At 38.7% G+C, this 17262-nt stretch overlaps 2 protein-coding genes across 2 annotated transcripts in view; both read right to left on the bottom strand.

Annotated features, from left to right (window-relative positions):
* Positions 1 to 294: 294 nt before the first annotated feature.
* Positions 295 to 6165, bottom strand: GP5 (glycoprotein V platelet). Its single transcript, XM_036388896.1, has 2 exons — positions 6002 to 6165; positions 295 to 2977 (listed from the first exon to the last, which is right to left on the bottom strand). Exon 2 carries the CDS (start codon positions 2949 to 2951, stop codon positions 1044 to 1046), a length of 1908 nt encoding a protein of 635 aa, XP_036244789.1. The 5' UTR covers positions 2952 to 2977; positions 6002 to 6165; the 3' UTR covers positions 295 to 1043.
* A 551-nt stretch (positions 6166 to 6716) lies between these two features.
* ATP13A3 (ATPase 13A3) overlaps positions 6717 to 17262 on the bottom strand; it is a 55922-nt gene continuing 45376 nt past the window's right edge. Inside the window, 4 exon segments of the mRNA XM_036388871.2 lie at positions 6717 to 11275; positions 12730 to 12819; positions 16508 to 16588; positions 16787 to 16875. Of these exon segments, the coding sequence (XP_036244764.1) occupies positions 11078 to 11275; positions 12730 to 12819; positions 16508 to 16588; positions 16787 to 16875 (458 nt within the window). The 3' untranslated portion in view covers positions 6717 to 11077.

Raw genomic sequence — 17262 nt, 5'->3', positions numbered from 1 at the left:
ACACTCCAAGTTGAAGTTGTATATGTTCCCCAGCCAACTTCAAAATGGAGGTGACACTTTGTGGCCCTCAATTCAGGCAGGCTCCCTGCCCCTCAGCTGCATGCTGCTGTTTTGCTAGCCAAGCCTAGGAGAGACCATTTTTTTCTCTTCCAGCTCAGTCAAGATCAGCTCTCAAACCAATTCGTGCCTGTGGAGCCCCTCCTCAGTCCTGGGCATCCTCCTGGTACTCTGGTTTCAAGATTCCCTGCATCATGCAGCCAGGAACACCTTGTTTTTTCAGACTACTGGCCAAAGTTTAAGGATGAAAGTGTTTACTTAGAATTCAGAGTTGTAGGAACTTTACAAAGTTTTCAGAAAACCTCCGATCAAACAATAAAATACATCATGATTATACTTCCTAGCTCAGCATCTTCCCCTGCTGTTAGCTTTAATTGGTACCCCTTCCTCATGCCACGTCCTGGAAAGGGGCTGAGGACAGAAAGCAGAAGTTAAGACACTTGCACCACACCATTCTGCACACATCCCCATTGTTTAAAGGTCCTTCCCAGCATCTCCTCCCAAAACCACCATTTTTTTTCTCAGTAAGGAGAGAAAAGACTGCAGGCAGTAGAGGAAATAATATTAATGGAGTTCTTTGGGCGATCTCTAAAGCACAGCTGAAGCCATGTTCCTGTGTAAGAGTTCCTCCATTGATGGCACTCCATCTGAGCAGTGAACACTCAGCAGGCAGCAGCCTCTGGCAGAGGACAGGGCAGCACTCCAAGGCAGGAAACCCACAGCACATGTGTGGAGGTGACCACAGTACTACCATCTTGCCCTCTGGGTTCATGCACTGAGTGCTGTAGCAATTTACAGTGATTACAGCCACTCTTGGCAAATGCTGCAAGGTGCATAAAACTAATTTCCATTATGTTATACAGACAAGGTCCTTATGGTCTTTGCTATGAAGACCTGTAATCCATATCTTAATCGAGTATTAACTGCTCAAATGTTCCAAAAGCATCCAAAGCAACACTTCCAGTTCTTTCTTGGGCTAGATTTCTCTATCTTCTTAATATTCTTCTCAGAACTACAGGCTGAGCAGGAATATTTCCAGAGAGGAAGAGTTGCCTGGTGTTGCCCACCACATACAGACTGAGCACAATAACTACAGTCTGGAGTGTTAAAATCAAACTGTGAACACACAAGAATAGCTGGCAATAAGTAACTCTGGTATTAAAATAGGGTTTAGCACTGCTGTGGGCTGGAAACTCATCCCACCAGACAAGAGTAGTTAAATCTGTCCCTCTAACACTGCTGGTTCGTGCTATGATGCTGGGAGAAGTTTGGACTGGAACATCTGAGAAATGTAGCCCAGGTTGTCCAACATCTTCAACATGGGAGTAGGTAAAACCTGGAGCTGCAGGAGGAATTGATGTGGGTATGCTGGTGATTTCCACGTCAGACAGCACTGTCTCCTGAGATGATGTGAAGTGCTCCGTCACAGGAGATGTCAAAGTTGAGCTGAACGTCTGATAGGTCATAGCTGTGGTTGGCAGGCACTCCAGGTCATTGATGCTTAGAGATACAAGAGAAATATTCTGCAGTGCCATTGGGCTGTGGCACATCAGAGATGGCACATTTTTAACTATTGCTGTGCTCTTTTGGAGCCATTCTCGGAAACCAAGAATTTGGCAATCACATTTCCAAGGGTTGTCGTCAAGGACAACTTCTTCTAGCTCAGGTAAAGCAGTAAAGAAGTCTGCAGGAAGAGACGGCAGGTTAGTACTATTCAGATAAACTTTCTGGAGGTGCTTGAGATTGTGAAAGAGGTTTCTAGGAAGAACCTCAAGCCTTGTATTAAAGAGGGAAATGTTCTGCAGTTTCTGAAGGCTCAGAAAGATTCCCTCTGGCAAACTGGAAATATTACTTGTATGGAGAGAAAGGCTCCGCAGTTCATTCAGGCCACTGAACACATTCCTAGGAAGAACCGTAAGCTCTGGGTTAAAACTCAGCACAAGAAGCTCTAAATTTGTCAAGTTACTGAACACAAAATCTGGTATTGTTGAGAGCTTTGTATGATACAGCCATAGGCTACCAAGGTGCCTCATCTCTCCAAACAGTACCTCTGGAAGAGCCTTCAGTGGGTTCCTGTACAAGGTCAGTTTAGACAGGTCGTGCAAGCGCAAAAAAAGCCCAGAAGGCAAAACCTGAAGCCTGTTCCTGGAAAGCGTCAGTGTTCTTAGTTTAGGAAGACAGTGAAATGCATCAGGGGCAATGGAATGGATATTATTGGAATGCAGGAAAAGCTCCTGCAGCTCCTTCAGGCTATCAAACATCCCAGACTCTATTGAAGACAGCCTATTAATATACAGCATCAGCCTCTCAAGCCTGGCTAATGCACTAAATATATTTCTAGGCAGTGCTGCTAAGTAATTTCTTGACAAGTTCAGTACTCTGAGTTTGGTGAGTTTCTTCATCACACCACTGGGAAGTGCTGTTAGTTGGTTTTTGTTCAAGTAAAGCTCCTGCAAACCAGCCAGTTTATCAAACAGATTTTCCTCAATAGATTTCAACCTGTTACTTTCAATGATCAATTGCTGAAGCTGCACCATGTCATCAAATACCTCTGGGGGAAGTTCAACCAGCTTATTATCCAGCAGTTTGAGGACTTTTAGCTTTCCCAAGCCTTTAAAAGCCATTGGTGAAACCAGAGCGATGTTGTTTGAAGACAGGATGAGATGCTGCAGTTCCTCCATCCTAGCAAAAACATCCTGCAAGTATGATATGTTAGCGTTTGTTATGTGAATTTCTGTCATGTTGCAAGGCAGATTTAACAATTCCAGGTCTTTTATGTGGGGACCAGAGCAATAAATTGCATTTTCTGAAGAGCAGTCACACTTCTCAGGACAAACAGATGCATCCAACTGGAAGAAAAGCTTGATCATCACTGACAAACGAAACACCAACATCCTTGTTGAAGTTCCAGAAACATTAGCTGTTACAAGAGATAAGAGAGAATCAGGATTTGATCATAGGTAACTTAGCAGCTCACAAAGATGTGTGATTATATCATAAACCTGCATATGTGTGCAAAATTTCCCTTGCCTTGAAAACAAACTTCAAAATCTCTATTATTGTTGACTGCCAATATTTCTGAAGTGCTCAGCTTACACTGAGAAGTACAGGTAAATTAATTTTTGTAACTCAAGTACTCCTTGTTTATATTTGTACCAATTAACTATAATAAAAGTATACAAAAATCATGATGAAACACTTAACTAGTCAAAAGACATATATTTACTTGAGCAGAAAAGCATTACAGAATTACAGAAGGGTTTGGGTTGGAAGGGACCTTAAGGATCATCTCTTTCCATCTGACAGGGACATCTTCCACTAGACAAGGTTAAGTGTATTATACTAAATTACATGCCAAAAATATTTTCAAAAATTATCAAAAGGTCCTGCACTCACTATGTTTTTCATTGTAAGTTATCTGAGGTTAAAAAATAAAGTTTAGCCTGCAAAAATAGACAATGGAGGTAAAAAGGTTGTCCTGTACTTTAAGTGGTGAAAAGCAAAACAGCACTGTCCAGTTAAATCCTGTCTCAGCATTTTCAAGTGATGGCTTCTTGGAACAGCCCAGGAACACACAAGAAGGAACAGGCTATTTTTGACACAGCCTGAAATAACACAGAAGACCCCATATGGCACAGGACAGTAGTGAGCCTCTGATAACCACCAAGCCTCATTTCAACAGCTTAACACAATACCAAGCTATCAGCAGTGGAACTGGAAGTACAGTAAAATGAGAGGAAAGAAGTGCATGAAATTAGATGGGAAGTTGTAGCAATGAAGGTACATCTGCATGAAACACACCACAAAGCTGGAAAGTTGCATATATTTCCAAACAGGAAAGCAATCATTGTAGGTATAAATGGTAATATTTAAAAGAGCAAGTCAAACAGAAACCCACAGAAATACTTCCTCAATGAAATCAACAAGTCCAAGTGTATCAGAAACCTGGATGTCAAGCACCTGGCTGAGCAGCAGAATAAGCAGCAGCTGGGACCACTGGAATAGCTACAAAACTTCCACAGATGTAACTGGGATAGCTGACACAATGTCAGCCCTCTGCACCAGGAACATGGGGGAGAGGAAGGCTCCATCCCCACATGCTTCTTTTTCAGGGGTGAAGATGAAGCCCTCCCATACCAATCCCACTGACAGACTGCTGGGTACAACCCCCTTCACTGAAAGAGAAATCAGGAAGGACAGCAGAGCTTCTGAGGCACCTGAACTGCTGACAAGAACATACCACAACAGATCCAAAACAGCTGCATGTCCAAACCAGCTACTGCATTTAAAAAAAAGCCAGAAGAGCAAAAGGGAGTGCTTTAAAAAATTTAAATTTTATTCAGCTTCAGAGCACTGAAGTCTGGTAAAATGTCTAACTCTCCCTCGGGAAGGGAAGGATGTGGCATTTAGGGCTATCAACAACCAGCAACATGGTGCCACAAAACAAGATCTCATTGGGCTTTTCACAACTCATTGAATGAGACATAGGCATCACCACAAAATAGCACGAGATTCCACTCTTCCAAAGGTCTTTTACATGTCAAACAAGAATCTTTCACAGAATCTCACCCTCCTAGTAATCCTCCCTACCCCAAAACTTTGTCATAAGCCAGTGATTCTTTTACCTCAATGAATTTGTAACTCAGCCCATCCCTGATCCTATATATCTCCATGAGCAGAACCCTCCATCCAGAAACACAATAAGAAATTTCTGTTTCGAGCCCTGACTTGAACCAAATGGATGGAAAAACCCCCAGTTTGTTATGCTAAAAACTGTAAATGCAGGTACCTTGGAAGGTATGACTACAGGCTACTCTGTAAAATCAGAAACAGACTAACACTAGGCTGTAGGTTCGTGATGACTTTTTTCCTGGTCTTATAGCAAAAGATAAGAGAGCATACAAGAAGACAAGCAGATGCTCAGAAATGCTAGAAAGCACTAGTTTTGACAAACAGCAAAATGGTAGAAATTCTTTGCAAGATATGAAGGCTGTAAGTGCTGTCACAAGAACTGGAAAAGCCTATGGGTCTCAAACAACTAGAGCTGCTAACACTATTTAAAAAAAATTTTAAAGATTTTAACAGTACAGAATACAGTAATACCCACAATAAAGATAATTAGACATTCCCATGCCTTAAAATTCTCTCAAATCCTCACATGAGACACCTGGCATTCCAGAAAAGGCACCAGCCTGGCTGGTCACTTACCAAAGTCTGGTCTACAGCTTCTTTCCCTTTCAGCGCCCCTTCCCCACCACCCCAATATTTCTCAAGACTACAAAAGGATACCAGAGGCAATACATTAATATTGTTACTATATCAGAAGTCTCAAATCAGTTTTGAACTTACAGAACACTGAGCACATGTATTGCTTACAGTTGTGCTTACCTCTTTCACTGTCTTGCAAGTTCCTATACTCATACAAGCATGACAAAGAAATTTTGAGCTGTACCTTAGAAACTTATCTGCTTTTAAAGGAACTTACTAGGAGCAGAGCAGGCAATCAGGCTTCACCATGACACTGCACTTTAAATGGGAAGTAAAACAGCAAAAGGCATCCTCTAGATAACACTTTCACCCGTATTTGTCCAGTTACTGAGACAGGCCAAAGGCCAAACAATATTTGAAGCTTCAGAGCAGATTTTTGCTTATAATTCAAGCAACCAACTTCCACAGGTTGTATGTAACTCCAAAAGTAGGGCTTGAAACCACTCACATAACAGGAGAAAGTTTTAAGTCACACACCCAACAGCAGAAAACCCACTTGTAGCTTCTTTGGCAGTGATATTGGGGTATGTGCTTCAGCCAACCCAAAGCACATCAGAGTGAAGTCAGAAATCTACATTTCAATGTGAGATGTGATCAGAAATTTCAAATTTGTCACCAGTCTTCTAAATAGGTTTTGAAGGAGTGAACACATCCACTTTAAACCAGGTGCTCCTACCTTCACAAAGCTGCTCTGACTTTTAATTTCTTGCAGGATTGGAATCAAAGCAATTTCAGTAAGGAATGAAGGGGCTTTTTACTTAATGCTTTGGCTAAACATTCCAAGGTTGAAACACTTAGTTTCTGTTTTTCCTCAAAGTCTTCCGGTGTGGCAAGCCAACAAAACCTAAAACCTGTAAGATTCTGAAAGAGAAAAGCTAAGTTGTAAAAATAGAAGCTTGAAATTGAAAGATTAAGTTTTTCTTATTAAGTAAAAAGGTTTCTTAAGTATCTTGTCTTCAAGTTTAAAAGAATGTGCTCTGCCAATGACTGTTTCAATGGAAGGTGAGGCACAAGACAGAAAAGATGTCTTCATTTCCACATGATTTTGCTGAAGATGACTGTGACAATGGTGACAGCTCAGATCATGCCTCCCACATGTCCAAACAGAAGGAACATCTGAATAACCAAAGGTGGAAACAAGCTACTATCACATGTACAAGGCATTAGAATGGCTCTCCTAAGCCACCAGGAAAAGCTGCAGTCAGTGTGATCCCCTGCAGAACACTAACACAGCAGGCACCCCTCCCACCCCATCTGCAGAATCAGAGGCACTGAACAACATATCCATGACATCAGAGGGAGTAAGCCTGTGTTCTTCAACAAGCTTTCCACCTAGTTCTATACAGAATAATTAAAACAATTTCATGAAACTAATGAGAAGAGTTAAAATATCCATTCATTTTAATTTTATTTTCAAAGAGCTTCAGTCACAAAAATGATTTACAAGTCTATTTACAATTCTATTGTACAGTTATTTATGTATGCCTCTTGACAACAGGGTACCATTCTAGAGCAGCAATACATATTTTAAATACAAAGATGTAGTATCATTTCAGATTTAAAAATAAAAGGAAGCTGAGCTTCTAGAGAGTGCTGTAATGATGAACATTTTAATCTGTGTTAGGCTCGAGGAATTAATGACAAACTAAGTAGTTTCTGGTTCACATAATTATTAAACAACCTGCAGTTTGTTGAAAATAGTTTTAAAAACCTGAAGCTTTACTGTATATAAAATCAACATATTCAAGACTCTAAAAATTGTCAAAAACCCACAGCTTTCCCTTAGACATACAAAACCCTAAGTTTACAATTCAGAGTTTCATGGGAGAAATCCAACAGGACTTGAGCTCTCTCATTTTGTGATGACCAACATAAGCATTACAAATTTGCAGCATAAAAAGGACTCCACATCTGCTTAGTATTATACTGCATATACACATATACAGTACAGGATTATTTACCCAATTTGGGATGACTGTTCAGCACAACCTTCATGAAGAAAGAAAAAAATAAATAGAATTAAAAATCCAACAACTTTTTAAAAAGTGCAACAGTAAGAGTTTCCAATTTAAAGTTAGGATGAATATGGACAGTCAGTTCTGTGGGTTTTTTCAGCCGCTTCTATTCAAGCATTATTTGCAGCATTTTCTTTTTACAGTAGATTTATTTCTATAGTACACGAAACTAGAGTTACTGCTAATTGAATCTGAAGGGAAAGGAAGGAAAAAAACTTTAAAAATAACCCTGAGGGATATACAATTTCATGATCTTGTAATTTATTTCTAAAAAAGTAACATTTATTATTTAGCAACTGCTTTTCTGGATAGACCAGTCCTTTAAGTATGTGCATAAATAATATTTAAAAATCAGTAATATTTACAAATCCTAATACATCAAAATAAAATACGTACAGATTGAAGTCTGCATACACAAATAATTTAATAATAAATCAAACTCCTCAACATAAGGCCAAAATATACAGCAGGAAGAAAATGTCTACCCAGTATCTAGTGGAGCTCACTAACTTGGTCTGTTCACCTGAATTTAGATTTCCAAGATGAACACTGAAAAAGATTTTTTTTCACTACAAAATGAATTTCATCTTACTTCAAAACAGAAACTGAATACACTAGTGCAGATCTAGTTTGCTGCATTTCTGAAAACCAGAAAAACTAAACTGCTCAAAATGAGAAAAATTATAGGTGGTCAAATTCAGCTCTTGGGCAGGAAGGCATAAATCCCAATAATTGCAGAAAATGCAAAAGCTTATTTTGTGGCTGAACTTGCAATAACAAGATGGATTCTCAGAAAAGCTGATTTATTATTCTTGACTAAGCGTCAGAGCTCAAGCATGCAACCTCAGGAACATTTACCAACCCTGAACACAGACCTGGAGGAAACAAGCTCCCATTTGCAAAACATTCAAGTTTACTCGCTCATGAGCCATTAGTCACTCAGTTAAGTGGAGACACTTGGCCATTTCTGTTTTAGTAACAGTTCCCTAAAATGTTCTCTGAAGACAAGCCCGCCTTAAAGAGCTGTTTTCCTCCTCACTTTCTAGGTAAGTCTAATAAACTAGAATAAGACTGAAAAAGTAGCTTCAGAAACCAAACAAGCCAAGAGAAATTATCAGTCTAGGAAAGTATTAAGCAAAAGCATATAAAAGGGAAAGACACAAATATTTTCTTTCAGTTCTCATGAAACAGCAAATCTAAAATGGTCAGTAAAATGGAAAGCAGAAGCTTATGCGTTTAAGGATAAGTCACAGCTCCCAGGTCCAAGATGCATAGCTTCACAATATTTTTCAACTAAAATATTATTTTTGTTTAGATTTGAATACTACTTACGCGGCTAAGAATTATTCTTCATCAGTTATTCCATGCTACAAAGATTTTGTAAAATCAACATCGGCAGAAATTAGCCAGCTGACTCAGGTTCATGACTAATTAATGTATCCAATGTTTGCAGACCCTTTAAAAGCCACCAATGTTGTTCAATGTTTATGACCTTATGAAGCCAGAATAAAGAACATTGCTCTGTTGAATGAATGCTAAGAAAACCACTTCGCCCTTTCCCCCTGCTCCACTCCTCAAAAACAAACAACAACAACAACAGAAATCAGGAAAAGAGTTGACAGCTGGACTGGAAGATAGTACACCCATATGCATACTATTTAGGAGGAGCAATAACTTCAACAACCCAGTTCTAGGAAAAGGTCTTCCAAACCATTTAGCACCACTTTTAAATTCCCTGTTGGCACCGTATATTCAACACTGCAGAAACCACAACATGATTGACATTAACATGGTTAATGGTTGATGATTTTGAAGGTCTTTTCCAACCTTAATGATTCTATGAGCAGCAGGGCACACTGTCCATACTGTCCTACAGAACAGCACAAGGGAATTAGGCCTGATCTGAAAAATTCTGCTTATTAAAACAAGGCTGGAATGGAATTGTCTCCACAGGAATTTAAAAGAAGAAAACAAAACAAGACAACCCAGAAAAAAAAAAAAGAAAAAAAAAGGAAAAAAGAAAGAAAAAAATCCCTAACATCAAAACCTCAAATTCCATAATCAGAATATACACACTTCAAAACAATCCCAGCCAGCCAGTGCGCCTGGGGCCCACATTCCACAACTGCTCTAAAGGACCCCACTTCCTTCTCTAAAGGATCTCTACAGAATCATGACTTCTTCAGACCCCAGATCTCCTCCCAAAGCTTGGAGGAGTCTGGACCAGTTAGTTGCCTCTGGTCAAAAACAGACTGATCAAGACTTAATATTTATCATCTTCCCAAAGACACTAAGGAAGACTTTTCTGAAGTAATTTACATTTTCCAAAGTCAAAGACATTTACAAAGTTGACAATGGTTTCCAAATAAGTAATTTGTAGTTTAAAAAAAAAAAAAGTTTTAAGCCTTGCAAGTCAAAGTGCTGTCTGCCTCTACTTCTTGGTAGACCTGTTTTTCTAGTGGTCTTGTGTTCTGGTACTGCCTCATGGCAAAATGATGTATGGCTACCCCTGGTGCTTAAGCAGCATTAGTGGTGATACAAGCTTTAATTTTTTTCATCTTTTTTTTTTAATAAATAAAATCTGCATAAGCCTTATAGTTCTGCAGCAAGACAGACTTTAGCCCAATTTTCTCTTAATTTTGTTTTGTACAGCTACATGTAGCGCTGAAGACACTGGCAGGCTCCGACATGCCTGTGCTCTTCACGTGCACAAACCCCACACGTGGGCATGTGACAAAACCTCCCTCCACCCCCATATCCCTTGCAGCAGTAACTCTGGCCTTACTACTTCAAGGTATATAGGAAAATTATCTTTAGATTTACAAATAAAACATGGTCCACAAAAGGATAATCCAACCCTTCTGCTGGAAAAAGCAAGGTTTGTGGAGAAATGCATAGCTAAATGTAATAAAACATGACACAGAAAAGAGTGTTTAGATTCTCCATCCTTCTTTCTCCAAAAACTTTAGAGTGTAGCCAAATGGCTCCTCCCCTGGAGGCCACCTAAGCCTTCTCTGTGGTTAGCTAGAAGAGAAGTCAAGAATCCACATGAAAGCAATGTGCTTATTTCTTAAGGACAGAGCACATTGCTTCTACAGCATTCCCAATTCCTGCTGTGGCAGACTAAAGAATTGAAATTAGAACCCAAACATTACACCTGGAAACACTCCTTATTAATAGGGACAAACTTAAAGAGGTACACACACAAACTTCAGAACCGTTCTGAGGCACAAAACTTTTCATCAGTCAAATAAAAACCAACTAAACAAACAAAATAACCCCAACCAACCAAAAAGACAGACACAAAAATCCCCCAAACTATGACAAGGTTATTATGCACCTCTAGTACAGCCATGAAACCATCACATCATAGGGTTTACATGAACACATGCCCAGATAAGCAGATTAGAACAACTATTAAAGTACTCCAGGCAAATAATGTGAACCTGTTTTAACTGCCCTGCAGTTTAAACCTTCAAATGCATCTCATTTAGGAACAATGAAATCTGAAAGAAGGTGGAAGGAAACACAATAATCTTTGTTCTGCCTAAGGTAACTTACATTTTTAAAATGTATAGCCATAGGACACCTGGCTCTGAATTTTGTATTCAGAGAGACAAAATAGTTGGAAATATCTGCATTAGAATTTGACATTTAGCACACTGCAGTTTCAAATAAAGCCTTAAAATTACATTCTTCTGAATACTACTAAAGATACATGCCACCAGGATCCACTGCTACGTTACAGTGATGATTTGATATGAACCATTTTCTTGGGATGGTACTTTTGCTTCTGTTGTTGTCCTGGGTTTTGGTGGCCATTCTGGATCAACCAGCAGTTCCTGAGCTAGGTGCATATACTTGGCTTTTGGTGTCTTCTCTCTACAACCAAACAGGGAAGAAAGGAAACAGACTCCACAGCGGTCCCCAGCCTCCTGCAGAAGTGAACAAATTTGAAAATTGGATTACCATAACAAAAACAAAAGTCAGTAACAATACAGTAAATCACTAGAAGAAAAACTTATTTCAGTCTTTAATTTACTATTTCATTATCACATTGGGTTGGACCTGTGGCACAGAAACCCTTCTGTTGTGTCTTCTATACTATGGTAGTAATGACATTCAAAAAACATTATTAAGAAAAAAACAAACTATTTCACATTATCATAACATCTAAGGCCACCAACAGTTTTTATGCATATTCTACAATAATTTCAATAATTACAGATAGAATAGGGAACAATAAATTATTTTACTGTTGGAGAATAAAAGCCTGGTCTAGAAAAATCAAATTCCTAAAATCCCAAAACACTTTTTAAGTCGTGAATTGTTAAACTGAAGGCAGCCAGTCAGACAAAAGTAGCAGAATTTAACTTGCTGGTGAAATCTAAATACTGCAGGTATTAATAGCTATTAAAAAGGACACAAATTATTAAACTTAAGACTTCCTTCCTATGTTTCCTCTCCCAGTCTTAAAAGCATGTAATTAAATTAGCTGGGGAGGAGAAACACCATTCCACATTCTTAAGAATGAATCCCTCTCATGTCTCAGAGAGCACCTATAGTCTACAGGGCTGACATTTTAATAGTAATATATTCTATAGTTTTCATTATGCTCTAAATGTCTATCAATTGGTGAACTGAAGCAAATGTGAGCCTTGAGCACAGTTTCCATTCTTCAGCGACCACAAAACAATTTGTTCTACAACAGCCTCAAAAGGACAAATGTAAATCTGAAGTGAATATATTTAATAAAATTTAGTGCTGAGAAATAAACCACTATAATTCTAGCAAGCACAAATGTATAATCGGCCAAAAGTAGTAAGGCAACAAGCTTAAAGCTGTTTTTTATGGGATTCACAGAGATTTCCTTCATGTATTAACAGCAGAGGGGCAGACCAGACCAAAATTCATGGTCACCTGAAAAACCTTTCAGTGTCCTAAACCATCTGAAGCAGTAATAGTGTATTTTCATTTGCCATCTTGTTTTGTTTCATTTGTACATGCTGAAAATTACTGCTCTCAGACAAGGACCCAGAACTCTAAACCAAATAATTTATTTTAATTGCTTCTAAGCAAATCAAGATGTTCCCAGTCCTAGTGTACTAACTTGTGACACCAAAAAAATTTGCTAATGTGGAAACTAAAGATGAAGTGAGAAAAGTCTTAAAGCAATACTCTAGGTTTGTTTCACTGTTCTTGCACACACACTAAACTCTTTAAGTGCCAATACAGAAAGAAATATAAACCCAGAAGCCTTTGCTTTTAACGAAATCTAATTTAAGCAGACTTAAGCTAAAGATAAGGCAACAGACACTTAGAGATAAGAGACAAAACCAAATTAATCCACATGCACTCAAATGAGGACAGCAAAATACTCGTCTCCAACCTGAGGCGGCTGGGGTATGGTGAGGCGAGATTCTCCTTGTTTGTCTCGATTGAACACAACCTTCCAAAGGATCATATCAAGGAGGACATTCTGTGAGACATTACAGTGAGTGGGAAGAGTTAAAGAAACTAATGATCAATTGTTGTTAGTGTGCACATTACAAATAAAACCTGAAACAGTGGGTTAGCCATAACTAATTCAGTGGTGAGCATAACAGAGAGTCTATGCTACTTTTGTTGGTACTTTTGTGATAAACATTTCCATTCTTAAAGTGCTCACACAAAATTTAAGAATATGAACAGGTAGTCTAAAATCAACAGCAACAATGACCAAATCTGCATCCATCTCTATGGGTAAAAAACATAAATACACATGTGTTTCAATACTCTAAACACCTGTGAAAGCACCACATGAAGACATGAGTGCTTAGAGCAGTTTCCCCATAAACCACCTTGGAGCTATCCTTTTTACATAGTCTGTTCTAAACTAGTGACATTCTCAGAAAAGTAGCAGTGGGGTGGCAAAGCTGGGCCACCAGTAGGAATAAAGGAATTTGGTATGTGCAATTCCATGTTTTTAAAAGAGGGCAGAATTTGAATAGTATGTTGAGCACATCTGGTTATCCTCATACAGCTGCATGGGCAGATTTAGGAGCTTTGAGCAAATCTGACGACACAGGTGTGAACTTGTACCTTCCATGGCCTCGAGCCTACAACTCTGATCCTTGGACAGATTCCATTTCTAACATCTGACTAACTGCTGCCATTGAAAATGGGGAGCTGATTAGTCAGACTTTTGTAACAGATTTTTATAGTGCTTATGATTTTATAATGTACCACAATTTGACAGTGCTTTTATAAAGCATCTGCTAACAAATCTTCAGCTTGTTAGATGTTCATTTTTGAAGCCAGTCTGGTTTAAGCATGTCTATACCAGGCATCAGGGGTGAGGAGGAACAGCTGCTAGGATCTGCCTTTGTTGTGCAATATTTTCTATCATATGGTAGAAAGAATCTGCATGCTTTGTGATCCTAGTCTGGCACCCACATGGAAGGAGCAAAAGCTGTTCAGGGCATTTCAGAAAACAAATAGAAAACAACACAGTCAGAAACTATTCCTGTTGTAGAAGCAATGACAAAACTACATATGATCATAGCATGACACAAAAGTGTCACACTGGCAAGTGTGACTAAGGAAGATCCCATCCTCATGTATCTCATAATTGTGAGACACTTAAAGAGGCATTTCTCTCAGCAGAACAAACTCCAGGTGAAATACAGGACACCTTGTTATAAGATGGAAGGAGCTGCCACCAGTGGCCTCTCCCAGATACTCAGAATGTGACCTGTGGCACAGGTCTGCAGTGAAAAGTGGAGGGAGCAGAAAATCCAGCCAGGCACACAAGGAGAGAAAGACAACGAGCTATACTTGAAGTGAAGGAAAGAAATAGCCTGGGATTTCCACAAAACACACTGGACCCAAGGAGCTGGCACCACGTGACAAAGCTTTAGAGAGTGTAGAGTAACACTGCTCGAACTGGGCAAATGCAGTTCAAGAGGTGGGCACCAGATATGGAAGGTAAAGTGTATATTGTAAAACAAGGTTTGGGATTTGAGGATTGCTACACAGCAGTTCTGTTGGGACACCTGCTGAACAGTAAAACAACTCATCTGCCAAAACAAAGCATTCAACTTACACTTACAAAGTGGGAGACACTTGGTTTAAGAGAGAGCATAACAGCCCACGAAATTACTGCCAAGTAGGAACTTCTATTTTATTACCAAAGTACAAGCAACAAGATAAATAGGGAAGGCTGTTTAGAAGAAACGTGTGAAATCACCCCTGCAGTTTTGGTAATGAAAGTTAAATGACTGAAGTGTACAAAGATGCTAACTCAACCTCCATAGGAAAAAGAGTGGGGTGAGGTTTGAAATACTATGTGAAAGAACACAGTCTGCAGGTAATTATAGTGCTTAGGTGATGTTTAGTAGAAATTCACACGTTTTCAGGCTGATGTGACAACCAACAAGGCCCAGAAGTGGAACTTGATGAACATGTATTTAAACCAGAGGAGAACCATTTGTCCTCGAGAGCCACGTGCTGATACATGGATTGGCACACTGTACAGACTTCCTACTGGAGCCCTTACACATCCAGAACAGAAACAGCACCAGATTCTATAAAAGTTACAAGATCACCTGCAGAACAAAGGAATTTTCAAGCAGATGGTAAATGTATTTCACTCAGTAATCTTTATCACTGGACTGAAAATTGAAATTGAATTAGAAAAAATATTTCTGTCAAGGAGGTTTGTTTTAATTTTATCAGAAGATAAAAAAAAGCCATTATTCTGAAGCTTCAGAATAACTGTTTTGTTTCAGTGGTAAAGACAGCAAAATACATAAAAATTTACTTTTCACAAATAAAAGAAAGCCAAAGAAAGCCAAAGAAACCCAAACTACTAAGCATTCACTAATACAAAAAAAAAAAACCAAAAGAATTCAAGGCCATAAAGAAAAATCATCAGAGGAAGAGCTAGAGTACATACAGGACAATTTAAGAAAGGCACAGGAGCTTTAATAGTGGATAAACTTGTTAACAACAAGACAAGAGGCCAAGAAAATTAGTATCTACTGACACGTTTTGGAAAAGTTGTTGCCTGCCATGTGAAAACACAAAACCATGTTCCAATAGGCAGCAACATAAGAGCATATTTTGCAAATTCTATTTGGAACAACATTTTAAACAAAAAACCTTGGTAATTTTGTAAAAAAAAACCCCTTTGTTTGAGTTATTTTTTACTAGGTCACTAATAAAGGGAAAAAACATGTCAATTGGACAGAATATTAATGCTGTAGTATTCTTTGAAGACCAAAATTATATGATCCAAGGAAGTAGTATGCTGGTTACATTGGTAGCAATCCCTCACATTGTAATGGAAATACTGATTAGAAGCTGTAGAAAATGTTACACAGTAAAAACAGATAATTGTAGTGTGCACTAGATAATGCTGGAAGGCCTTTTCATCTTGCTGGAAAAAAAGTGACTCATGACTGCAACCAAAACCCAAACATATTCAGGTTGGAAATCACACGTCAGTTAACAGGGAGAAAAACTAACCACAGAAATAAATAACTGACTGTGAATACAGATTTCTTCCGGAAGATTTATTTGTCCAACTTTGATTCTTGGAAACAAAAACAAGGCACCTGGATAAAAGGTAGGGTATGTTTCTGCATACATTAACTCTGGAATTATAGCAGAAGAGGCCAACATCCAGAGTGACTGACTTCAGACAAGCTCAGTGATGAAAAAAGCAGATTTGCATGAGCATCTCTACTTCTGGACTTTGATCACATCAGACAGACCTGTATAACACAGACCTGCATAATTCTGAACAACAAGCTATGTGTACAATCCAAATGAAGGAAGGGTGGCTCCCCTAAGGATTTTAGATAGTTCTCTTGTATGTTGTTATTCTGAAGTAACACAGACAATAAAAATGGAGTATTTTAATACAAAACAGTTGAATTATTAAGTCTTTTAACTTCCTCCCTGCCCCAATTTTTTAATAAAAAAGATTTTAAAGTTACACTTTAGACACAGAAAGTCTTGACACCTTAAATCTAGCTTACAAGGACATTTGTAGAAATACACACTTAACAAGAAAACAGCAGCCACTCATACTGGCATGCTGTGAAGAGTGATCTAAATAAAAGACAAACCCTGCAAAAAGAAGCATTTAAAAAAGAAGTATTTTTCCCATGTGGATTTCTTACCTCTGTCAGCACAGACACAAGTGCATTTAGAATAACAATGATGACAATTCTTAGGCGCCACTCTGGTGGCACACACACAAGCTGTGGAAACAAGTTCCCAGAGGTTAGAAACACACGTGTGAAGTAAACACACATCCAAAACAGACTCAGCATTATAAATTCTCCCTTCCCCACCCAGTGATGTGAAGCTAAAGCTCTGCAGGGCTCATGCTTGCCCCAAAGGCAGCCCCCATCAGTTCCCTGAGGAAGCTGACACACCCGAGATCTGCTGACTCTTACCTCAAGAAATTCATCGATAGGTTCAATAGGATGCAACATGATGAAAAATATGAAGACATAAAGAACTATAACAGATAAAACAAACAGAACTGTAAAAAAAAGAAAAAAAATATTTTAATTGGACCATCTCACAATCGAGTTTTACACAGTTTTAACATGTATCATGAGTTCATTACTGCCTGGAAACAAACTCTCTTCTCCCCCTAAACCTCTTCCAGGCAAATTGGGGCAATACTAGTTGCTGATATTGGGGCAATACTAGTGCTGATAGCCATAAAGAGAGACAAGGCCTGATTCCTTCTCAGTGGCTCACTTGTGGAGTTGAAATATACACACACATACATGTCTACAAATTAAGCAACTATTAAAACAAATTTCTCTATACACTTTAATATTTCCTTATTTCTAGCTGTGAGTATGAGAGGATAACTCCACTATGATGTGCTAGCAACACTATTGCTTCTGAAGTGGCACAA

The sequence above is a fragment of the Molothrus ater genome, chromosome 10 (assembly GCF_012460135.2).
Source record: "Molothrus ater isolate BHLD 08-10-18 breed brown headed cowbird chromosome 10, BPBGC_Mater_1.1, whole genome shotgun sequence".
NCBI classification, from domain to species: domain Eukaryota; kingdom Metazoa; phylum Chordata; class Aves; order Passeriformes; family Icteridae; genus Molothrus; species Molothrus ater.
This window is presented reverse-complemented; position numbering and strand designations above follow the sequence as displayed.